This window comes from Barbus barbus (genome assembly GCF_936440315.1).
Source record: "Barbus barbus genome assembly, chromosome: 47".
Classification (NCBI taxonomy): Eukaryota; Metazoa; Chordata; class Actinopteri; order Cypriniformes; family Cyprinidae; genus Barbus; species Barbus barbus.
In genome coordinates this window covers 13,879,052-13,905,479 of record NC_136725.1, presented here as the reverse complement: position 1 = coordinate 13,905,479, position 26,428 = coordinate 13,879,052, and the positions used below count along the sequence as shown (strand labels likewise).

The 26,428-nt window shown below is 38.0% G+C and overlaps 2 protein-coding genes across 3 annotated transcripts in view; one reads left to right on the top strand and one right to left on the bottom strand.

The window, feature by feature from the left end:
- The window catches only part of nsd3 (nuclear receptor binding SET domain protein 3), a 28,686-nt gene extending 16,328 nt beyond the window's left edge, over positions 1-12,358 (bottom strand). For both annotated transcript variants that reach the window (XM_079410717.1, XM_079410718.1), the window contains exons 1-13: positions 12,330-12,358; positions 10,357-11,393; positions 10,066-10,225; positions 8,927-9,081; positions 8,250-8,843; positions 3,691-3,793; positions 3,472-3,563; positions 2,507-2,552; positions 2,230-2,360; positions 1,993-2,118; positions 1,362-1,488; positions 774-971; positions 509-688 (exon numbers count right to left, since the gene is read on the bottom strand). In XM_079410717.1, coding sequence (XP_079266843.1) covers positions 509-688; positions 774-971; positions 1,362-1,488; positions 1,993-2,118; positions 2,230-2,360; positions 2,507-2,552; positions 3,472-3,563; positions 3,691-3,793; positions 8,250-8,843; positions 8,927-9,081; positions 10,066-10,225; positions 10,357-11,346 — 2,902 coding nt within the window. In that variant the 5' untranslated portion in view covers positions 11,347-11,393; positions 12,330-12,358. The remainder of the gene's footprint in view (positions 1-508; positions 689-773; positions 972-1,361; positions 1,489-1,992; positions 2,119-2,229; positions 2,361-2,506; positions 2,553-3,471; positions 3,564-3,690; positions 3,794-8,249; positions 8,844-8,926; positions 9,082-10,065; positions 10,226-10,356; positions 11,394-12,329) is intronic.
- Positions 12,359-13,857: 1,499 nt separating this feature from the next.
- Positions 13,858-25,430, top strand: letm2 (leucine zipper-EF-hand containing transmembrane protein 2). Its single transcript, XM_079410721.1, has 11 exons — positions 13,858-14,211; positions 15,168-15,237; positions 15,786-16,215; positions 17,219-17,362; positions 17,525-17,662; positions 19,026-19,229; positions 21,033-21,152; positions 21,466-21,585; positions 22,213-22,320; positions 22,481-22,546; positions 23,782-25,430. Exons 2-11 carry the CDS (start codon positions 15,191-15,193, stop codon positions 23,833-23,835), a joined length of 1,431 nt encoding a protein of 476 aa, XP_079266847.1. The 5' UTR covers positions 13,858-14,211; positions 15,168-15,190; the 3' UTR covers positions 23,836-25,430.
- Positions 25,431-26,428: the final 998 nt, after the last annotated feature.

Below are 26,428 nucleotides of genomic sequence, written 5' to 3'. Positions count from 1 at the left end.
ATCTATCTATCTATCTATCTATCTATCTATCTATCTAATTGCTCTTTGGAATGTCTTAAATGTTAAAATGTCTTAAAAGTTTTGCCATTTTAAAAGTTCAACTGAAATTAAATTCAATGTCAGTCCTTCCCCAGAAGAATCACAGACAATTAAAATGTTACTAATTAGTAGGAAACAAACATGATCTGATGGATCACGAACACACAGTACATCGTAAAGTAAAGGATTAGGTGACAAGAAAGAAGCTCGCACTAAAAAGTGTCCAACTCTTAAAGAGAAGGAACATCAAACATTACAAAGGACGACACCATAGAACATTAAAATACTGATGTGGTGAGAAGATTGTTAGAAAGTGTTACATTCACTAACTGCACTAGTGACAGCTTGCAATTTTGACAAGAATCCATTTAAATGCCTTTTAAAAAAAGCGATACACTGAACATACAAATCTTATCATCTCAGTAATTATGGCTTTAGCTAGAATACTATGCATGAAGGCCAAACGTACCTCGAGCGCAGATGAAACACCAGCCTACGTTTACAGGTGAGGAAAGGTGTCCGTTCTTCCTGGAACTGGAGTGGTTGCTACATATGATGATGTGGGGCGTTATCAACACACTGCCAGCCGCTACACAGCCATCTCCTGTGTGATACGCCACCGGACAGCGGATACAACGCATCATACGCCCTAAATAGGGAGGAAAAAAAAAGGAAACTGCTCTGAAATTGCTTCTGTAAAATACAATGCAAAAGTCAATCTTCTATGTATCTACCTTTGCCAGCTTTGTGAAGGTCTCTGTCGAGACAGCATGTTGCACAGCTGTGCTGAGGGCAGCGGACGCCTCTAATATCGGTGGTGGTGCCAGTGTGATTGCGGACACATGTTTCGTGGTAATAGCGGCCACAAGCGTTCACGGAGCACCGCTTCACGTCACCCTCCGCGACCTTGCAGGAGAAACAAGGGTGGGAACCTGGAGAAAGTTATGGTGACAAACAGATTAGATTAAACAGGAACTGAAAACAGAAATAAAAATCCTTCAAAAACACAATTATCAATGCACCACTCAAATTCTTAGCACAAAACAAATGCAAAAAACAAAACAACCTATTTCTTTCAACCTGTCCAAATTAGGTCTAAAATGTAGTGTTGCCATCAAACTTTTTTCCACAGAAGTTATAGGCATTTTTAAGTGTTACTGGTGGGCTATATAACTGGTAATAACTTTTGAAAAGTTACCAAAAATCAGATGTAATGCTAGTAAAAAAATAATTCCTTCATTAGAGAGGAACACCTTTTTAATTCAGTTTATTGACAAATTATGCCAAACAATTTAGGAGCAATAGGATGTAATAATGCTCACCTGTCTTACACTCCTGACACAGTTGCTCTCCATCGGTTCCACTATTAGATCCTATACACTCTGGATGAAACAGCCCGTTACAGTCTCCCTCACAGCTCACCAAAGAATCCCCGAATGTTTCACAGACCTAAGAGATTTACAGAAGAACCACAACAACAGATTTCTATTATATCAGAAAGAGCCAGACAAAATCAGAACTACTGTTTTACATTTCTGTGAACACTGATCTGCCGCAAGCTCAAAATTAACACTTTTAAATAGACACATTTACTTTTAAATAGATACATAGCATTTCTCAGACACGGTATAGACCTGTACATTGTGTCAAATATAATTCCATTTCAAATAAATGCTGTTATTTTGAACTTTCTGTTTGTGGAAAATTCTTGGTTTAATCAAGTTTTCAACACTGATAATTATGAGGAATGCTATTTAAGCATCAAATAAGCAGACTTAAGCAGACAAAATTCAGCTTTGCCAGCAGAGGAATCAATTACATTTTGAAATATATTCAAAGTTATTTTGCAATATTACCGATTTTACTGCGTGTTTATCAAAACCTTTGAAGAGCAGTGTATCTAATGTCATTATATATATAATATTACATAATCCCAGCGTTTATAGAGCTTACATGGCAGACTGTGTCCTTTTTTGAGGAACTTCCTCCTTGACGGGACAGGCTTGAGTCCACGGACTGCGCATCAGATCCGTCAGCATCTACTGTAGCAGGACTGTCCGAGCGCTTCCCAAATCCAGTCTGCAAGGGATGCAAATTAATGCAAAAATGTGAGTCCATTTGAAAACAAAACCTGATTGATATTTAAAATAAACAAATCTGTCATAACAATATTTTTGAGTGTAGTCTGACCTGTGGATCATTGAGGCCTCTGGAGTCAGAGTCAGAAGTGTCTCTGTACAGTGAGCTGGCCATCTCCACATCAGTAGATGCTCTGCTGCGTTTCTTCAGTGGTTTACACGAATCTGAGATCTCACTGGCACCTACAGGATTAGAGTAGCATTAACAGGGAGATACTGATCTATAAATTAATTTATGGGCTTATTATTAATTTAAAACAAACCAAAAATTAGATATAAGAAAATTTACATTTAAATAAATGTAAAATTCATTGTGCAGTGTCAAGCACCTTTTTGCGATCCTGTTTTGAAATCCATTTGAGGTGCTGCTTCAGCCTGTGAAAAAAAAGTGTCAATTTTATAATGTTTCTTATGTGACTCACTTTAAATACAGACTAGATGTATTACGGTGTTATTTTAGTATAATTGAGATACTCTCATAGTGTTTAATATTTTAGATTAGGTTTGATTTTTATATTTTGTTTTCATTTAAAATGTAGTTGATATTGTGATAATTTTGTTGTTTGTGTCATTTTTATTTACAAATGTATCTATACATGATCATTTTTATTTCGATTTTTGTTATTTTAGTGCAAGTTAAACAAACAAAAAAAAGAGACAAATGTTGCTTTGGTAACTATAAGATGTTTTTATATTATTTAATTAATTAAAGTCAAAGTTAAATTTTATTTTATTTCAAGTAATGAAAATGTCTTTTATGGTTTTAGTTAATTATAATAACTCTGATGCATTATGAAAAAAAAAAAAACATGGGAAAATTCACTAAATCACTATGTCACTTTTCTGCTGGTTTTTCTGTGCAAAAACAGAAATGGTGTTTTATTCACAAAACCACCTACATACCGAAATTTGTTTAAAAGTGAAAGTTTCTTTCCATCATGGCATCAGTATTAATATACTACAAAACCAGTTATTGCCTGGTTGGCAGTCGTGGTGATGCTGAACATTATATCAGACTTACGAGTCTGCTGTATTCTTCCCAAGTAAGCATTCAGAACTGGCCCCTAAGATGAGAAACTGTGCTGTGCAAATAACGTTTTGCACAAATATATAACAGCAGGTTTGCACAGTAATAAGATGTGGATAATTCCTTTAGCAAATCAGGTGCTAAAATTATGCAGGTAGTGAATGCAAAAAAATGCAGTGGGTTCAATTAATGCTTAGTGAAATCTACTCTGTGGTTTGTTGAATTCATCACTGTTAAATGATTTAATATTTTGTTTATGTGCTCTACCTGTTCTTTCTTCACTTTCTTTTTTGGCACTGGTTCCACACTCTTCTCCGACTCGGAACGGCTTCGCACAGACCGGCGCTGCTGCTTTCTCTCTGATAGCACACAGACACAGAGGAGGTTTTCACAGATTAGATTTATATCGCAAAGGACATCTGAATACCATTGCAAAAGGGAGTTTAACTCTGGTGACTAACTCTGTGTTTGTGTGCTTATATATACCTGTGGATTGCTCAGCACTCTCCTGGTCACTCCAGGCTAAGGGAGATGCAGCTCGCTCTTCTTCACTGGAACACGTCTCTGGCTCTGCCTTATCACTGGAGCCCTTTGTGGGATAGATTGAGAAACATAAAAAAAAAAAAAACACATACCAGCAGCTGCCTGGCAGAAAAGGTGCAATTTCTTCTCAAGCAGCATGCATGAAGAGAGAGAGCATAGCCCTAATTTTAGGTTAGCTAGCTGCAGCTGATCTTAGTAATTAACTTCAGGCAGTAAGCTATAATAGCTTAACATGTACATTAACAGCATCTCAACCTAACTAAATGCATTATAGAGAATAAATAACGTTTCACAGCATTTTTGATGAAATTAATTCTATGGAAGCATATGTGTAGCTAAATTCGATTTGCAACATAATATGCAAAATGGCAATGCAATATGTAAAATGGCAATGTATTTCTGTATTTAAATTTACATTTTCACATTCATATGTGCAACATTTGGTGCAAAATGAAAATGAAAATTCATTTATATCATTTAAATTTGCCATTTTCTACACTAGTTTTAATATGCAAATTAAAAACATATTTTAACACTTTATAAGATTAAAATGAAAATGTATTACCCAAATTGATTAGATATGTTTAACATGTCCAAGCAAAAACTGTGGCAAAATTATCATTTAAATGCTATTTTTCTTAAATGCATTGACACTTACATTTGTGATGTTTCAATTGCATTTTCATTAAATACCCCGTGATGAATATAGTTTAAGTCATTGTGGATTTGAAAAGGCATTCCTTTTCATGGTATCTTTTCATTCCCCCCTAGCTGTCAATCATTACATCAAGGTGGGGCTCGGCAACAGGACGCACGATAGGTCAATATTCACCATTAACCAAACGCTTTTCACCTGCTTGAACATCTCTCACCGCTTACACTCGGATTGATGCACATAAGCAAACAGACAGTGCTATTCTACACTTATTTACTACCTTACCTTATATTTTATTACTCTATTTTTAAACCGTAAAATAGCACATGTTCTGTGGCACCTGAACAGGGATGTGCAGAATTCCTCCTTTTTTCAAAATTATTCAAAAGTGCCCCTCTCAAACAAATATCAATGAAATTGTGGTCAATAAAACTAAATGCATTTGAATTCTAATTAACATGACAATGTGTACAAAACGGTAACTAATCGCTCAAAAGTCGAAAAAGTCCTGTCGAAACATATCTGTCAATCTGAGGCGTTGCTATGGGTTGCGTCGACTGACTGATATTCCAGTCTTTTCGGAAACCATAGGCTCTCAAGCCATATATAGTTCTTTCAGTGAGTGGGTCGACGGAAGGAAAAAAATAAACCAAACAATATTTTTAACTTTTTTTCCCATCAATAATCAAAGCTAGTGTGTCGATTTAATTAAACATGTATATATTATATATTTTAGAATATTAGGCTACATAATTCATCAATGCCCGTTTGTCATGTAGCCTATAATACACCAACCAATCATGATCTGGCTCAAGTTCAGATTTTATTGGACAATAATGTGACGTGGAGCGGTTATTTTCTGTTCTTATTCATAAATCGGTAGAAAGTGACATGGGACAGACGAGCATATTTGTGGAGCGATCTGGATCTGCGGTTTGTCTCATTTTATAAATCAAATTACATCGCTGAGAAAATAGATGCTGAATGACTACAAAAGCACTGCACAAAACAAAAGTCGCAGTAATGGTAATCGGTAGGCTATTCAATTCACTCATGTTTATGTAAGATATCCTACACCGTTTACTATTTGATGAAACTCTCATAGTTAATGAAGCCCAAGTGTACAGGCCTTTTATGTGAAGTGTAGGCTGGCGAAATGGTGACTTTATTTTATTACCATTTTTGATAATTATGCAGCATTATGAAAGTGTCTTATGCTCATCAAGCCTGCATTTATTTGAACAAAAATACAGAAAAACTATAATGTGAAATATTACAATTTAAAGTAATGTTTTTCTATTTGAATATACTTTAAAATATCATTTATTTCTTTGATTCAAAGCTGAATTTTCAGCATCATTACTCCAGTCTTCAATGATTTATTATCAATGTTGGAAACAGTTGTGCTGCTTAATTTTTTGCTTTTTATTTCATTTATTTTGAAACCTGTCATACTTTTTTGGGGTTCACTGATCAAATTTAAAAAGAACAGGATTTATTCAAAATAGAGATGTTTTCTAATATTGATCTTTATTATCACTGTTTCTATCAATTGAACAAATCCTTGCTGAATAAAAACTAATTTCTTAAAAAAAAAAAAACACACATACTGACCGCAAGCTTTTGAATGGTAGTGTATATTGTTACAAAAGTTATATTTTAAATGAATGCTGTTCTTATTTAATTTTTTTATTCATCAAATAATCCTGAAAAAAGGCTGGTTTCCAACATTGCTAATAAATCAGCATTGCATAAAATGTATTTTAAAGTATATTAAAATTGTGACTTATTGCAAAATATAAAATAGTAATGTATCCGAACTTTTGACCTATAATTTTTTTTTTTTTTTTTACATTTGAGCCCCTGCCCCTGAGGACCTCTCTGCACATCCCTGTTCAGGTGCCACGGAACATGCGCTATTTTACGGTTTAAAAATAAAAGAGTAATAAACTATAAGGTAAGGTAGTAAATAAGTGTAGAGTAGCCCTGTCTGTTTGCTTATGTGCATCAATCCGAGTGTAAACGGTGAGAGATGTTCAAGCAGGTGAAAAGCGTTTGGTTAATGGTGAATATTGACCTATCCTGCATCCTGCTGCCGAGCCCTGCCTTGATGTAATGATTGACAGCTAGGGGGGGGGGGGGGGGGGGGCGTGCTCGGCTCGGAATGCATTTTCAAATCCACAATGACTTAAACTTTATTCAACGCAGGGTATTTAATGAAAATGCAATTGAAACGTCATATGTAAGTGTCAGTGCATTTAAGAAAATAAAAGACATTTAAAATCACCGTTTTGCTACCCTTTTGCTGCACCTTTGGCTCAGAATGCATTTTGAAACTCTCATTGCATTTTGAAAAACAGCATTTAAATGATAATTTTGCCACAGTTTTTGCTTGGACATGTTAAACATATCTAATCAATTTGGGTAATACATTTTCATTTTAATTATGCAACTTATAAAGCTTTAAAGTATGTTTTTAATGTGCATATTAAAACTAGTGTAGAAAATGGAAAATTTAAATGATATAACTGAATTTTCATTTTGCACTAAATGTTGCACATATGAATGTGAAAATGTAAATTTAAATACAGAAATACATTGCCATCTTGCATATTACATTGCAAACTGAATTTAGCTACACATATGCTTCCATATAATTCTACCTAACCTGCAAGATGTTATGCAGCATAGTTATTATCTGTTTAGCATACCATGGTGTAAATGAGTCAGACAGGAAAGCTTAATAATAATGGGAAATGTGGGAGTAAAAGTATACATATTTAGATTTACAACATAACAGTAAATACACTCATATACAATTAGTATACTATTTACACTAGGATGCAAATAGCAATCTGTCATTATCATTTGTTTTTCTTTATACTTCAGTTTAAGTTTAATAATTTATGCAATTATGCAATTCAACTTGTTTTATTTCAGTTAGTACATTTCTAGCTTTCCCAAGTTTAAGTTTTTCATCTAATCTTTGTTATTTTTTAGCTTTATTTTAATTAACAAAAATGAACGTTACCACAAACAACACATATGCTGTTATAAAAATGAGATATAAATTTAAGCAGTAGTAAATCTAAGCAAACTCCATTTGATCAATTTCATTAAACATTTTACGTTGCATAGAGAGTCACTAGTGGGCAACTACATTTTTGATCTGAGAAATTGTACCCATTAAAACATTTTTTTTCAATGATGTTGTATCAGAGTTTCTTTGATTAAGCTTTTCTTTTCAAAACTCTAATGACAGTGATCGATGCTGAAATTACATTATTTACATTAAAGGGTTACTCCACCCCAAAATTAAAATTTTGTCATTAAATCACTTACCCCCATGTGGTTCCAAACCCGTAAAAGCTTTGTTCGTTTTCGGAACACAATTTAAGATATTTTGGATGAAAACCGGGAGGCTTGTGACTGTCCCATTGACTGCCAAACAATTAACACTGTCAAGGGCCAGAAAAGTATGAAACACATCGTCAGAATAGTCCATCAAACAAAAATAACGACTTCATACAACAATTCGTCTCCTCTGCATCACCGTAGCGCCATTTTGGAGAGTACCAGCTGGACGCAAACTGCGCACGCTGTTCTGTGTCAGCTGCGCCACACGGATGTGTTTTCTACGTTTATTTACTCTTTGATTTGAACGAAAACAGCATATCTGGTTTTCATGCATAATATCTTAAACTGTGTTCCGAAGACAAACAAAGCTTTTACCGGGTTTAGAACGAAATGGGGGTAAGTGATTGACAAAATTTTCATTTTTGGGGTGGAGTAACCCTTTAAACATATACACATTTCCTTATGTTCACTAGCATTTTTTAATTTCTACCTCAGGTGACTGAACCTGATCGCTGGGCCTCTCCTCACTCTCAGTCTTCTTAGGTAAGTCCAACTTTTGCTTTGGGAGCTGCCAGTCGCATTTGATGATCTCCACGTTTAGTTTCTTCATAGTAATGGAGTATGGGAGGAGCTTGCGGGCTGCAGCGGTCTTCCAGGTTTTCCTGACTGGAGGTGGGGAGGGTTCCTTGGGGTAGGGGTCAGGTTTTGCGGGGCTGTGGGGTTGGTCTTGATCCATATCATCCTCTCCCTGATTAGGAGATGATGTTTCTCCACTACTATTGATGCTGCACTGCCTCCGTGGCTGCTGCCGACGAGGTATGTGCTCTTCTTTCGCTCCAGCACTGCCTTTAGAGCGTCTCTGCTTGCGTTCGGGGCGGTTTTTACTGGTCGCCCTAGGTGAGATCACAGTGTCGGCAGGAGGAGCAGGAGAAGGAGCAGGAGCAGCAGCACCGGGCTCTTTGTCAATGTAGATGAAGGTGTAGTTCTCGTTGCGTTCTTCTCGTGTCATCTGCAGAGCGGCTTCCGCGTGACCCACACCCACTTCCCATTGGGCACGCTCCTTCTGGGACTGAGGCTTCAGCAACTTTAAAATGAATAAACCACAGAATAAGTAACCCGAAATGTACACAGAAAGATGGTCACCACATTTGAAGTACAGCAGGATACCTTTTGTTTCTCAGTTGGGTTGGTTGCTTTCCGGAGTGTTTCTGCTTGCAACTCCTCAAACTGGCTCTCACTCTTGTACACCACAGTTCTCTTCTCATGGATCCAAGCCCTCTCAGGGACACTCCCGAAGAACTGCACGTGGTATTCCTTAACACCTACCAGGAATCATGGTAGCAAGTTATTAGAAACATAAATTTGAAGCAAGAGAGCAGAGATACCAGCTAAAAGTTGAAATACACAAATTTTCCCAAATTGTTGCCTGACTTGCAACTTGAATGAGTTCAGAGATTGCAGCAATTGAGAAAATCAGAGCCATTCTACAGATTTTAGACATTAAAAGTTGATGATGCACATCAGACTCCTGATATTTTTCTAAATATTTTAGAACACATTTTCATTTGTGCACAAGAAAGGCAGACTACTAGCAATGTGTTTCTGCATGAATTTGTTGTGTTTGGAACAATTAGAAAGTCTGTTACTTTCTGATCCTCAGTAATTTATGGGACTTTTCCTCTGCATGGTACGGTGCGGTACAGTCCAGTATGGCTCATTTTTGAGGGGTTTTCCACTGGGTACAGTATCTGGTACTTTTTTTTAATACCACCTCGGCCGAGGTTCCAAGCGAACCGTACGGTTACCAAAATGTACAAAAATCGTCACTGCCTGCATCATTGAACTTGCGGCACGAGACACAACAGACCCGGTAGATTTAAATCAGCTCAACAAGCGAAGGATCGAACGCAACTGTTTTGAATGAGCGCACCTTTCTTTTAACAACCAAAAAATGGCTGTTTCGTTGTCTGTTGAGGAAGTACAGACGTCCCTCTCGTTGATAGCCAAGGAGTGAATCCAGTGAGAGCGTGATGGAGCGACATGGAATGAAAAAGTTTTTCAGGAGTCACGGCAGTAGAGGCGGCGCAACGATAATGACACGCGAATAATCCCACCCACTCTAAAGCGGTACTAACTGCAGTGGAAACGCGAACCGAGCCATGCCGTTCTGAACCGTGCCGAGTCGTACCACGCAGTGGAAAAGCGCCATTAGTGAATGATTTCTAGTTTTTCCTCTGTAAATGTTTTCAAAGCCAACAGGTGAGTATTCCAGTCATAAAAATATGCACTTGTAGTAGAAGAATTACCTCTTTTATTAAGTCGTATATGAACATTTGACTGAGGGTCTGATGACACCATGCACGGCCACCAAGGATACGTCCCAACCTTAGCCCACACCAAGTCACCAATCTCATACTCTTGACAAGAGCCGGTGCTAGTGATGACCGAAGGATAATGCTTTTCAACCTAAACAAGAACACAAGATGGTCTTGGATGAACAGGAACTGATCAGATCTCATCAACCAGAAATTCCCAACACTTTCCCACATCTTCTGAAGTGAAAAGGACTATAAACATATGAAGAACATAAAACTCACTTTCTGTTCCTTCAGTTCTGCTTTGGGGCTTTTGAGGGTCGTAGAAGGTTGCTCTTCTCTGAATGCGACATGACCTTCGTTGGGCTGTGAGGAGTTTTGAACCACCCCTAAACGCTCATCCACTTTGCATGTCTGCTGGCTCTCCTCTTCTTGACCAGCACCATGTCTGCTGCTTCTCTTTTTCCTCTTTTCCTTCTTCTGCTCATGTCTTCTTCTGGAAGCCTCGCCGGCCTGAAACTCTTGCAGCAGATCCCCGCAGAGTGAGGACTCGAACAGCTCCCTGCCATTCTGGTAGGTCTTAATGATCTTTATTTTGATCTCTGGGGAGCTGGTCTTTTTGGGAGTGTTGGTGGATTGTGCAGTGGGGTTGGAGTCGGTGCTTTCTTGAGGTGAAAGGAGGGGTGGTGAAGAGGGCAAAAGCAATGGAGGAGGGGGTGGCAAAACTTGAGGCATTAGATGAGAAGCAGGAGGTGGATGATGGTGGTGAGGTAACAGTGGTGTGTTTTGTGGATGGTGTTGCTGCTGCTGCTGCTGATGGTGGTGGTGGTGATGATGATGGTGAAGAGGATGATGAGGCTGGTGGTGATGAGGTGGAGGTGAGATGTGGCTTGGAGGCTTCTCCTGGACCACTGGTGGTCTCAATACAGTGCCTTCACCAAGCAGCAAACCGTGATCCCCATAGTTTCGTATGGCGCCGTAGCCATTAGCTGAGCCGTTAGGGAACTGAGAGTACAAGGCAAACTTGGCCTGTTGCTCATAGGTACCTACGCCTGTCGGGTAGCCATTTGTAATGACTGGGAGGTCTTCAGCAGGGTAAGGAAAGCCTGACTCCAAAGGAGACTCAAAGTTTTGCTGTCCTCCATCATCTCCTGGGTCACTGATGGCTTCATAAACATCCTCCTGTCTGATGTTAGCGGAGTCAATAAGCTGAGGGGGTTGCTGAATTGTGTTTCCCATGATCCCTTGCATGAAAGAGAAGGAGAAATCCATTGTTCTGCTCCAGCATCCTTAAGTTTCCCTTTTTCTTACAGGGCCTGCTGAGATTTTGAGGAAAAAGAGATAGAATGCGTTTATGACAAAAAACATCACCACATTTTATCACATTTGTGAGAAACTGCTCTGTGCACAAAAGCTTTATGTGTACTAAAAAATGGGTAAAAAATGTGATTAATACTATGCACAAATGAGTTTGTGAGGCTTGCAGTATGTCTGCAACACTGCAAATCTCCCTCCCAGGGGATAAATTAAGTTTACTCCACTCCAAGTTAAGACAACTTTCCTTAATTCTTAAAAGGAAACTTCATGCAAAATTTAGACTTAAATTACACAGTCTTGCTGGATAAGATATTTAGTCAGAATTAAGCTTGTTAAATGCCATGTTCCTCATATAACATCCCCTCTCTCCTTCTTATATGACAACAATGCGTGCTTTATCTCAGTTTCTATTTCACTAAATAATGTTATGAATTTTGAGCTTCTCTCCCTTTAATTGCAAGTATGGCTAAGCCAGCTGGTCAATAAAAGAAATATTTGCCATCAAAGCAGTGTTTATTTAGTCTATTTTGCTCGTTTCGTCTGTCCAGTAAGAGATGTAAAACAAGCCGTTAAAGACTCTCATTTAGCACATGAACCGCATCACTCAATGCCACAGAACAACAAACGACCGTTTCTAAACCAACTAACTTAATCAAAAACATGTCAAAGAAACAAACCTGCAGTGACCAGCAGCTAGCTAACATTAGCCTGCTAGCCTTTTCTGGATAACAAAACATATCCGATATAATCATATTATGTATAAACACATACAACTTAAAAAAATGCTATATTGGTCGCGAATAAACAAAATTAAGCTCGTGTAGTTAAAAACAAATCCTGTTTTCCCAACAGCCTTGTAAAGCGGACCCGTGTAATGTCGCTGCATTAACGTTATATGAAAGGCAGCGTTAGCGGATGTGCTCATGTGTGTAACTTACATGGGGAAAACACCAACGCAACGTAATGTCCAAACACATATTTTGTTTCAAAATGGTATGTTTCTTGGTAGACTGTATCATGCGGAGAACCATAAAAACTGAACAAGTGAATGCGAACATGCCAACATGGCTGCCCGTGCCCCTTTAAATCAAATTGGCCAGATTACATTTCCATCAGGAAAAGGTGTGCTGAAAATAAATGCTTTATTGTTATCAAAAACAGAAATACATGCAGCGCTTGTTTGGATTCAACGCGATATTATGAAACGAAGCATCGAAACAACGGTAGAATAAAAGCGTCTGTACCTTCAGCGTGTTCCATTCTAAACAAATACACCAAATAAACTGGATTCCCGCTGCAGTTAACATAAATATATCAACACAAAGACCTATGACTCCACGTTTCTTAGACCTAATCCGGTGTATGGAGAAAAAAAGGGGCTAGATCAGTCGTATGTCGATCCCCATGATAGAATGTGTGGCTGTGGAATCGGGAGAGGCCCCGTTTTTTTTTTTTTTTTTTGCGGGATGCTCCTGCAGACCCAGGGAAATTTGGCTCCCATATATTTTATTATAGCCGTCTCCCTCCCTCTAGCTGTAACAAAAGCCCCTCATCTTAAGGCCTGTGTCTCAGCGCCAAAATAAAATCTCCCCTATTGGCTGTGCTGCACGATGTGAGGGGCATGTTGGGACGAGTAGGTTTTTTTTCTTCTTAAAATTACTTCTTACATAATTACTACAATATTATTGCTTGACATTAAAGTATAAGGTGTGATAAACTTATTACAGAGAATAATTATATATATATATATATATATATATATATATATATATATATATATATATATATATATATATATATATATATACATACATACACACACAATAAAAAACTATGCACGTATGTAACAAATAATTGTTAAACATAATAAAAATTGTGTTTTCGAAAAATAGCCAAATTCTACTTTGGCCACGTAATAATAACAACAGTAAACAATATGCATTTAACTTGATATCGTAAAAACAATATAAATAAGTGTGTATGTGCATATATAAAAGTAAAATGTTTGTAAAATTGAAAATAAAAGCAATATTTTATATGGATAAAGCTAGATGATTTTAGTATACTCTCTTAACATGTGTTTTATTCGAGGCCTAAAGAAACAATAATTACCAGTATAACATTACAACAATTGTTTTGCAAAAATGCAACATTTCATACACATTATAACGTTAGCACTGTTCCTTCCCTGCGGATCTCAAGTGATATTAAACTGAATAATAGCGCCATCGTCTGCACATATACCTAATAACAGCCAAGTGAAACGCCTTGCTACCCAGCCACTGTTCTCAGAACTGTAACGTTGACTGTTGCCATGACAATTATGAGTTACAACTGAACTGAGATCAGCAGCTGTCACGGATGAGGTCATGGGAAGTTCCACTGTCCGCCCCGTCCAGCGGATTGGCCAGCGTCACTAGTGCGTAGAGCTCGCTCATTGGTTTATGTGGCTGTCAATCACGCCTCACCCCTCATCTGATGATCCTCCTCGGTAGGACGGTCGGTTTGACTGGGCCACCGGAGGCAACCTGACAGCCCGTTTTAAATCCGATCGCAACAATACAACAGCACGGATGTATTAATTTATATGTCCATATAGATTTAAACTCAAGGAGCGACATACCATCGTGAATGGAGTATCTCATCCCGCAAAAGGTCCGTTTTCACCCGTACCATCGCCTCCGAGGAAATTTGACCCTCAGCTGCAGGAGGAGCGCTGTCGAGCCGGACATTTTTCTCCTCCGTCATCCGATCTGACACCATATCCAATGACTACAGTTTAACATCCGTCACACCGAACGACACGGGCCTTTTCGACAGGTTGGTAGATGTTTAATAGAGTTGTTAAATGCTCGATATGTTTATTAGACCATCTAGTTTATTGTCTCGTAACCGTTAAGCCACCGCTCGCTATTAGTTGTAGCTACATTAACGAAAGTAAAACAAAAGAACTGTCCGATCGCTTTTCTCTAAACTTGATCGATATCGTATCAACTAACTTATATCCGTAGAAAAGCATCTGTAATAGATGTAAAGTTGTGCTGGTACTGAATGCGGTGTGTTTTGAGATGGTGTGTATCTGCGGCGTCTACTGTGGCCTTCTGCGCCTGTCATTAAACTTCACTGTTTTGACTTACTCGCACCGCTTTTAGACAACAATTTAGACTTTTAAAAATTTACTTCGATTAGTTATTATAGAAAGTGGATACTGTAGTTTATGTTGACGTACGCATAAAATAAAGCACTTTAATAATTGCGGGGTCTGAAATAAATGTCATAAATATTATATAACGGTTAAACACTTTACCTGTTGTAATTTGAGGCATACTTTCGGGTGAAAGTAAACGTTCCTTGTATTGTTGTTAAATATGGCCTATGACTTTGACAGGTGTTTGTGTTCTGTTTTAGCAACGCAAGCGGCGAAGATAAACACGTGCCAGTATTTGTGTGCAGTGCTCGCGACCGCCGCATCCGTGACGAGCGTGCTTTTCTGCACATGTTATTATTGTTGCTGTATTCATCAAAAAATCTACTTATAGTCATACGTACATAACATAACGGATATGCCCTAAAATAACAGGACTGATTCCATAGTTACTTGTGTATCTGCGTCTGTTTGTAAATCATTGTACATTATTTATTCATGAATATTGGGACAGTGATAAAGAGGATTATTCCTCAAAAATGCTCCATTTAATCAGATTTTATAAGTCTCTAATATGTGTAAATCTAATTGCATTAGAGTTACATAACATTACATCTATTTCTCTTTACAGGACACCTGATTTAAAGTAACAAAATGGCCGTTTTTAGCTCACAGGTGCTTCTTGCTGTAACAAGATCAAGGTGAGCTCATCCAAGTTACTGGTGCAAAAATGAACATTTTTGTCCTGTTCCAAGTGTACTATTATTTTAAAATATTATTATTTCTTCATAATATTTTTCAATGTTCCCCAATTGCAATGCTTCATGGAGGTTTCAAAAACAGAAACGCGAAGCTTGCATCTTTGTTAAAGCACATTAATTCCTTCTTGCATTCTAAATATATGTGAGCTGTAGCTGGCTAAATTGCCCTATTAGTGATGGAAATACTTTTCTAGGCTAATTAATGTAATTCCTGATGTAAATAGTTGCTTTCATGTTGCTTTGCACATTATTATAAGTCACTGGCTTTACAGGCTTTACATGATCAGGATAGGATTGAAAGATTAGCTTTAAGAAAAGGATAGTAAGCGATTTTATCACTTTTTTTTTACAAACTGAAGAACAAGTTGAAATAATTTTCTGTAGTAATCTAGAGCACAGAAACTTGAATATACCTGAATATTTTACCTTGTGCTTTAACATTGTAAATAGTATTTTTATCAAAACTCAAAGTTCTGGTTTTCTTCTAGGGGATCCTACTTGCTTTCTAAAAGACACAGTTGTGCTTCTCTCCCGTCGACCGCATGCACACGCTACCATTCAGAGTTCCTCGGCCGGGTTGCCGTCACAGCCAGGTGTCCCTGGCCACTGTACCCCTGTTACACATCCAGCTTCATCCGCCCTGGTTGCATAGCTGCACGTCCCCTCCACAGTTCTTGTGCTTGGCTTCAAGAGGTGAAGGACACCCCTGAACCTGTCAAGGGTGAGCCCGTCCCTGCCGCCTCTGGCACTCAACCACCACCAGCAGTGCCAAGAAAATCCCTGGGACAGAGAGTCCTGGATGAGCTCAAGCATTACTATCATGGCTTCCGCCTTCTGGGCATCGACACCAAAATCGCAGCCAGGATGGCCTGGAGGTTACTGCACGGGCAGCAGCTCACCCGGAGGGAGAGGAGGAGGGTATGTTTGGGTCGAGAAAGATTTGGAAATCTATTTGACGAGGAGCTTTGTGTTACTTTGGGTTTACCACGGTAGAGTGGTTGTATTGGATATTAATTCCATGGTAGTTTGATATGGTGAAATATCATTAGCATATGTATTTACAGGGTACTTCAGGTTAATTTAAATAATACCTGTGGTAGCTATACGTCTGATTTGTTATTTCTTTGCATCTCCATGATATGGGAGCTCGAGTTATACATTCTGTTATATTTGATATTCTAGTAAATATTTAAAAATTTGTATTAACAAAATTATCTGGAAACAAAAAATGTCAAAGTCAAAATATCATCGTTTAAGTGCTATTAATGGAATTTCTAGTATTTCAGAAATATTTCAATATTATATTCCACTTTTACAATGAATTAAAATGCACAATTATTAAATCCACATCTATTTTAAAATCATAACTTATGTCTCTTACAATGCCATTTGAACTACTATAGTACATATACAAAATTGTTATATTACCAAAGTATTTCATTATGGTATTACGACACACAAAAAACATGGTAAGATTATGTATTTCCTTTATCCAACCTTATAAACTGGGTAATGTAGTTGTTTGTTTACAATATTCATTCACATAGTATTCCAAATAGTACCAAGGTGCAGTGTCCAAAATAATGGTAATACCATGGCATTATTGTAATTCATAGTCTAAAAACACCTTTATATAAGATGTAATTCGTTTGACAAAGGAAAATGTGTCATAAGTTATGAATATATGTACAGGATTTGAGTTTTATAAAAAGGTAATTATGTTTGATAATCCTGTTAGAACAAACCATTGCTTGGTCAAGGATTTATAATGTAATGTGACACAAACAGGATTGCATAACCAAAAAGCTTAACACCTCAGAGTAAGTACAGCTGGATTAGGCCAGAAATGCTACTCTCACCTACCCAAATTGCTTTTGTGTTTGACTACGAATGAATAAGACCTGTCCCGTTGTCTCCACAGCTGATGCGGACATGTGCCGACTTGTTCCGGCTTGTGCCCTTCATAATCTTTGTCATCGTTCCCTTCATGGAGTTTCTGCTCCCCGTATTCCTCAAACTCTTTCCAGAAATGCTGCCTTCTACATTTGAGACAGAGTCCAAGAAGGTATTATAAGCTTACATTTTTAAACCACAGCAAAAGTTCAGCCTAAATTACGAAATGCAAGCATAAGAAATCTGTGTAAAGGATTCGTAAAACTGTTTCTCAATGAATCTGAGTAGTAATTTTCATGAAGTTGTAACATCTGAATTTGTTTGTTTTACTCAGGCGGAAAAACAGAGGAAGGGACTTGCTGCTAAACTAGAGCTGGCCAAGTTCTTACAGGAGACCATTGCTGAGATGGCCAGGAGGAACAAAGCAGCTGTTGGAGACGAGACTCAGAAGTTCTCGACTTACGTGCAACAGGTAAGTTCAATAATCAAATCCATTTTGCAACATCACATATAGTTAAAATTGTTCTTGTTGTGACTAGGGGTGGGCGATATGGGAAAAATATCATATCACGATTTTTTATAGAAATATCACGATTCACGATTTTTATCCCGATTCTTTGTTAGTTTTACTATTTTGGTTTTACAAGTTGTCTGAGCATTACAGCCAAACTAGAAAGACAAAGATGCATGGCAGATATTTAGGCCAAAGTGGGTGAAGATAAAAAATCTTTGTCATTATTTTATTTTTCTTATTAAAAAATAAGAACAAAGATACACATTACAAATACACATAATATACAAATAAAACAAACAGTGCTTTATTTCCAGGTACAATAGGTGTATTTAGCAGAGCATTCAATGAAATTGAATGAACAAATATAAAAATAAAACACTACATAGACTGATTCCTAAAGCAACTGTATTAAAGATTTTCAGTCAAGAATAGTGAGTGATTTTTCTCTTTGCGCTTTGTTGTTTTGTTAACGTTAAATGAATAGTTCCCCCACAAATTAATATTCTGTCATCTGTCTGTCAATTCTGTCATACTGTTTTATTTTTATACCATCATTTACTCAAAAGTTGTTTTAAACCTGAATGAGTTTCTTTCTTCTGCTGAACATAAATGCTATTTTGAAGAAGGTGGAAAACCAAACAGTTGCTGGTCCTCAGTGACTTCCATAGGATTTTTCTTTCCTACTATCAAAGTCAATGTAGACCAGCAACTGTTTGGTTTTCCACTGAGTAAATAATGACAGAAATTAAATTTTAGGGTGAACTATCCCTTTAATGACAGTCGACAGCACGTTTAGTGTCCTGTCCCTTTAAGAGCTGCACGCATCTAATATACAGTACAGGCACGCATCCGTTTCTCTCTTAACTATTTACTTTCATTTTAGAGATAACCAACTCAGTCTGTATGTAAACCTTGTGTGTTTTGACAGTATTAGCGCAAAATATAACTTAGTTGAGTAATCAGGCGCTGTTAGACAGGCTTTTTAGTGCGCGTGCTTCAGGTGTATGCGCTCAGAACAAGCGCACGTCAGACCAGCGCGCGAATTAAACATTTAACCAGCAAGGCTTGTGTGCAAATAATGTACTTTTGCGATCGCGAATAAGTGCAGTGTCCTGTCTGAGTAACTCTACTGCTGTATGTCGTGTTGTACAGTATATAGAGACGGCGGCGCCAGAACTGTATTTGACAATGTGTGCTGTAGCTCGATACAACGATATTTCTTCAAAAGCAGATCGTGGAGACATTTTTATCGTCCACGATCAAAAATCGTCATATCGCACACCCCTAGTTGTGACTGATGCTTCTAAATTTTTCGCTATAGGTGAGGCACACCGGTGAACAGCCCAGCACTAAAGACATCGTGAAGTTCTCCAAGCTCTTTGAGGATGAGCTGACGCTGGAGCATCTGGAGCGGCCACAGCTGGTGGCCTTGTGCAAACTGCTGGAGCTGCAGCCCATAGGCACCAATAACCTGCTGCGGTTCCAGCTGATGATGCAGCTGCGCACCATCAAGACTGATGATGAGGTGAGACAAAACCAGACAACTGCCACTGACCCTCTAAAGTAGTTTTACAGCTGGATTTATGACTTGACATGTTGCTGTGACCTCTAGGTTTGTGGGTGACTAAACCATACGTCTTAAAATTAGGGAATGATCACAAAGAATGCATTTTTGCATTCTACTATGTTAGTTTTCTATTATTTTTCTATGTAAACATGCATTAAATAAACATCTAGGACTGTTGCTTTTTCATCTTTTTTTATGAAACTCGTTCTAAGAACACAGCTCTTAAAGGATTAGTTCACTCCAGAATGAAAATTTCCTGATAATTTACTCGCCCCCATGTCATCCAAGATGTTCATGTTTGTCTGTCTTTCTTCAGTTGCAAAAAAATTCTGTTGTTTTTTTTTTTTTTGAGGAAAACATTCCAGGTATTTTTCTCCATATAGTGGACTCCAAAGGCGGCCAACGGGTTGAAGGTCCAAATAGCAGTTTCAGTGCAGCTTCAAAGGGCTCTACGCAATCCCAGCTGAGGAATAAGAGTGTTACTTAGCGAAATGATCAGGCGTTTTCTAAAAAAAAAAAAAAAGAATGTATACACTATTTAACCACAAATGCTCATGTTGCACTAGCTCTGCAATGCACGTCTGCAACTTCACGCACTACGTAATCACGTTGGAAAGGTCACGCATGGTTAGGTCTTCGTTAAGGGCGTTTGACTTTCTTTGGATGTTGGCTTTGTAAACATCAGGGTGGTGAGCATTTGTAGTTAAACATTTTTTTTTATTGTTTTAAGAAAATGACAGATCGTTTCACTAGATAAGACCCTTATTCCTCGGCTGGGATCGTGTGGAGCCCTTTGAAGCTGCATTTGAAACTGCAATTAGGACCTTCAACCCGTTGGCCGCCATTGAATTCCACTATATGGAGAAAAATCCTGGAATGTTTTCCTCAAAAACCTTAATTTCTTTTCGAATAAAGAAAGATGAACATCTTAGATGATATGGGGGTGAGTAAATTGTCCCGTAAATTTTTATTCTGGAAGTGAACTAATCCTTTAAGTTAAAGTAAGTTCAACTTTTTTTTTTCTAGTGCTCACATCTCACTTCGTACTTTTTTTTTTTTTTTTTTTTTTTTTTTAACACACAAATTCATTCTGAGTAAATGCTGCCTTATCAGACAGAACACGTTTTTTTTAGGTCTGAAAATGTGAAGTGCACTGGGCTGTGGTTTTTTTATGTTGCTAGGCAACCACCAAATCATCTGTCCTGTCAGTCTGATCAAAGGATTGTAGCACGAATGCTTTAAAAATCTTAGATTTTTGCCGAAATCTTTTGGTTTTTACGTAAACTGTCATATTAGCAAAAACCTTAAAAAATACAGCTCCGGGTAACCTGCAACAGACATCAAAAGTTTCTCCTCCATCACTGAAGTCTCAGGACTTTCTAAGCAACAGTAAACTTTCGTCGCCACAACAGAAGGCCCGCCTCTCCATTCATTCGATTGGACAATGGAAAAAAACGTGAATGATTTCGGGTGCTTTTCAATTGAGCAGCTGAAGTAAAACAATTTAAAAAATCAGAGCGCTCCTACAAAAGCGCGAGGTGCAGCAGGCGGCTAAAACACAAGGCGCTCGAGGTGCATAAACAGTGCGCAAAAAGCTCACTGTCAATAGAAAAAATGAAAAAAAGAAAAGGTGTTTCTCACTGCAAAAAACGTGTTCTGTCTGATTGGGGCCTTAGACCTTAAAGTAATATTCTGGGTTTGATATGTTAAGGAGATGATCTCAGATGTTAGATAATCATGATTTTCGTTTTTCATATCTAGATGATCGCCAAGGAGGGTGTGGCCGCAATGACTGTAGCTGAGCTCCAGGCTGCCAGCAGGAGTCGCGGCATGAGATCTTTGGGTCTGACCACAGATCAGCTCCGACAGCAGCTGCAGCAGGTGCGTGTGCGCACAGACCAGCCTGACTAGGTTGTAAAACTGCCTACTGGAGGATATTTATGACTGTTTTCCATCCAAAGACTGTAGACAAATTAAAAGTGACACATACAACAGACTTTAAACAGTCCTCTTATATTTACCAGCTTGTGCCCACTGAGTATTGTTTTCCTTTTGTCACAGGGTGGTGTTGGCACTGTAATGCTGCGTCTGTGGTGTTACAGATATATTTCTGATTGTTTTGACATTAAGTGTGACTGTATGCTTTGAGTCATTGATGAACTGTTAATTGTTATTTGTGTTCTTTCTCTCTCAGTGGCTGGACCTGCACTTGAAAGAAAATGTCCCACCGTCCCTGTTGCTGCTCTCTCGTGCAATGTACCTGACGGACCTCACTCCCAAAACTCCAGTCATCCCACCGGTGCCCAAACTGGAGGTGAAAATAAAATTTTATACTAGTTTGTCTAAATAAATGTATAAAAATACTAAACTTTAAAATACAGTTCTCTAAATGTTAGGAGTGAATTTGGCATCACAACATTATAATGTACAGTATGAAAAATGGATGTTCATTTTGAGATTTGCTAAGGGTTACATTTAACAGTGTTTTTAAATCAATAGTTTTTTTTTTTTTAGCTTTAAGTGAGTAGATACTAACAAATTATACTTTATTATCATCCAGTAACCAATGTTACCAATGTATCGCGCCCATCCCCTCAGACAATCCAAAATATACCAAATAGATTTCATTGGTTTCAACAGCATAATTACATATGTAAATATATTCAGTACACATTCTGTAAATAGCCAAAGAGCAACAGGTTGTAAATACCAATGTATTTACCTAATAGGCACCTAGACTTAAATTAAACCAAAGTTTATCAGCTCTGTTTACTCTTACCCCAGTGCTTGGCAACAGATTACCTTTGAAACCTTAACCAATTGATGTCTAGATGTGGCAGAAATGCAGACTGGCACGTCACTGCCGCAGAGACCACTGATATGTTATCACTGTTCTGTTAATGGTTGTTATGGTTTCATATTCTGTATGTCCGTGTCACAGAAAGCCACTCCTCCTCCTGTGGAGGTCGAAACCACAGCCAAAGGGAATCCACTGTCCTCCTCAGTGGAGGTGCTGGTGGACTCTGCTCCGGTCATTAAAGACAGACAGGTAGGAATGTTATTACATCACCAATCAATCAATCAATCAATCAATCAATCAATTTCTCAGTCTTCAAGGGCTCTCCAGGATGCCAGTCATTGTATAATAAGTAATGGTTAGAAATAGTTTAAATTCAAGATATTGCTAACACTTTGATTATGTATTTTAGTCTGAAGAATTGTTGGAGAAACCCAGAGGGTTGGACATGCCATCACCCGAAGCTCAGTTAATACATGTAAGTGTGCCAAAAAAGATATTCTATTGTGAAGTGAAGTGACATTCAGCCAGGTATGGTGGCCCATACTCGGAATTCGTACTCTGCATTTAACCCATCCAAAGTGCACACACACAGCAGTGAACACACACACACCGTGAACACACACCCGGAGCAGTGGGCAGCCATTTATGCTGCGGCGCCCGGGGAGCAGTTGGGGGTTCGGTGCCTTGCTCAAGGGCACCTCAGTCGTGGTATTGAGGGTGGAGAGAGCGCTGGACATTCACTCCCCCCACCTACAATCCCTGCCGGCCGGAGACTCGAACCCGCAACCTTTGGATTACGAGTCCGACTCTCTAACCATTAGGCCACGACTTCCCCTGGTCACTCAATATGTGTATTTATTGAAAGATAAACTCAACAGTATGTGGTTTTGGAAGGATTACTTTGACCATTGCACACATTTTACAGGACTGTCCTGCTTTTAATGTTGTTGGCAATGTTTTTTATTCAGAAAACATCTTCTATTTTTTAGTATGGATGTAGAATTTCTATTAAATATTAAAATGAAAGATTTTGCATAGTAGTTGTAATATTCAAGAGGTTTCATTTTATATTGTATTTTTTTTTATTTTTTGCATGAATTTAGAATTTCTATCAAATTAAATTGAAAGATTTTATGGTGCTTTTCCACTGCGTGGTACGGCTCGGTTCGCCTCAGTTTGCGTTTCCACTGCAGTTTAGTACTGCTTTAGAGTGGGCAGGATTATTTACATGTTGACTCCTGAAAAACTTTTTCATTCCACGTCGCTCCATCACGCTCTCACTGGATTCACTCCTTGGCTATCAACGAGAGGGACGTCTGTACTTCTTCAACAGACAACGAAACAGCCATTTTTTGGTTGTTAAAAGAAAGGTGCGTTCATTCAAAACAGTTGCGTTCGATTCCTTCGCTTGTTGAGCTGATTTAAATCTACCGGGTCTGTTGTGTCTCGTGCCGCAAGTTCAATGATGTAGGCAGTGACGATTTTCTCCGGCCAATCAGTGATCAGGATAGTTTACACGTCACATTTTGGTAACAGTACGGTTCGCTTGGAACCTCAACCGATGTGGTATTAAAAAAAGTACCAGGTACTGTACCCAGTGGAAAACCCCTCAAAAGTGAACTGTACCGTGCCGTTCCATGCAGTGGAAAAGCGCCATTATATAGTATATTTTGTGTGTGTATGTCACACCCACCTGTTCTGTCCCATCAGGCTAAAGAGGCAGAGTTGTCACAGAAGTCCAAGATGAGCGCCAATGGGATGTGAGAGGGGCTCCATATTTCCTCAGTCACCGTATTCTGTTGGAGAAGAGGGTGGAGGTTCGAGTTTGGCCTCTCCACTGCTGCTGCTTCTGCTGAGGGAGCGTCTCTCTCACAGTCTAGGATTTCAGGGGCCTTGCCGTCTCACACCTCTCATACGGACTTGATGGACTAATTGCATCACATCCTTCATCGAATCTGGTCCTCAAAAAGGAGGGAAATTGTTTTTAGAATTTATACATCACTCCAGCTTGACATCTGACATGTTTACATCTCCCATCCCCTGAATATTTGACACATAATGTAAATTTGAAATGGAACCCCCCCCCCCCCCCCCCCCATCAACTCAATCCAGCCAAGAAATGAATAAGAAACTCACAAAACTTGCCACTCTTTGCTAAACTTCATTTTGTAAATGTGTAAATAAATTGTACAATACCTGCATATTATATAAGTGCTACTGCTTTATACAGTCAGCTGTGCCATATGTGTGGGCTAGAAGGTGAAAGAAGTCATATTTTAATATGAGGAATGGATATTCTTGCATTCTGGATTTAGGTTGGCAGATGAATTGTAAATGGCCAAGTATGTGGGTATTTTTTTTTTTATTTGAAAATTTCAAATTCCCTTTTCTAAGGGAATATTACATTCACTCCCTCAGGAGATGCGATTAGCAGTGTAGCGATTACGCTAGGTCTGCCTATGGCAGACATTGCAGTTTGGCACAAATAAACTATGTGTTTAATTTGTTCATAATATGCTGTTTCCACCTTTCAATCATGTGTTGAAATTTTTCTTTGGTGCAACATCTAAATGACTATCGGAGTCGTAAAGTTTACGTTTCACTTATGGTTAAAAAATATTGAAAATTCCCCTAAAGACAAATGTTTATTTTTGATTCACATACCGTTTGGATTGTTATTGCGTTTCATGTTACACTGAATAAACCACTGGGAGGGAAAACAATATAGTATGGCAATACTGTAAAGTTTTAAGTTTAAAAGCATTGAATCCCTCAGATATTTGCTTTGTTTATCCCGTAGCCTGCCTTTAAGTCAACTGTAAACTTCATTGAATTTGTTGCATCTTTGAACTGCCCTGTCCCAATCTGTCCTGGTGCACTTTTTTTTGTTGATCAACTGTGTAAAATTGAAACTGCCTCTCATTGCATTAAACAATGTACCATCTTGTACCACTGTACAGTCAAAAAGTAAAGGTGCTCAATGGCCATACCTCTTTTAAATGTGTTACACATCCCAATTATTACCCCTGTTTATTAAGTGTATTGTGAACAAATATACTGAACAAATATCAAAACTTTGGCTTTTCCCCGAGAAACATTGCATTAGCTTGCAAAATTATTGCATTTACTCAAAACACTTTTTCATTTAAGCAACTTCACGTCACTCGCAAAACTTTTGCGTTCCCTCAAGATATTCACTCTCTTTTTTTCCCCTGACCTGAAGCATTTCTCAAGGAAAAGAGAACTTTTGGAAGAGCAACAGCATTTGAATATAATTTTTCTTTCCATCTCTGTGTCCCTTTACGGTCTCCGTTTAGTTTTGTATTAAAAAAAAAAGCAAATTACACTTAATATTTTCAACAAATTTGTCTTAGTTGTTTTTTATATATGCAAAGAAATCATGATATTCAGGGGTCCTTGGCATCAAAGAGTTTGAAAATCTTTTATTTTACTTCTCATTTTGTGCTTTTATAAATTTTGCATTTGAGGTGCAAGCCTCGCCACGGTTCTCCACCATGCACTTTGTACACACAGCCTGTGATCCTCTGGAATGCTGTTCAGTGGTTGATTGGAGATGTCTTCTCTGTGTTTTTTAGTTTGACTATTTAAACAAGCTGATTAGCAGGAATGTCATCCAAGTTCTCATTCCTCAGATTAGTTCAGTGGAGCATTAGGCCAGGACTTGCACTGCTCGTGCTGGTACAGTTACATGAGGCTGGTCACAAGACTCCTTAACTCTTAAACCTGACGGCTTTGATCATTCTGAGGGTGTACATGCTTAAGATCATTTCTCACAACCATTCCTAGTGCTTCTATACTGAGGATGTGACAAATAAATCAATGACATAACTGTAGAATTTTTTTTTACATAAAGTTACATAGGTTACATAAAAACTGATTGGCCAGACTAGTTCATAATTTAGACTAGTAATAACTAGTTCAAACTAGTAAGACTTATAATGGTATGTAAGTTTTACGCCCATATATAATTATTATAATTGTTTTTGAAAAAAATAATGTTAAAGCATAAGTATCAAATATGATGTGTTAGGCTTTTGAGAAAAAAATATTTTTTATATCTGAATCATTGGATTGAGAAAAAGAAAAAAAAACTACAGAACTTTGATCATAAAACTAAGCATTTAAATGTCATCTTACTAAGACACAAGACATAATAAGAGTGACAATTGATATTTATAACCAATTTAAGTAGTCTGTTTTTATGTTATAAAGATCTGATTTACATTACAAGCCATCACAATTTCATTATACTTTTTTCCCCTCCTTGAATAGAGCTCCTTTTTCTCACACCATATGCCTGATAAAAGCCTGATGTATCAAAAATGACACTCCAAAA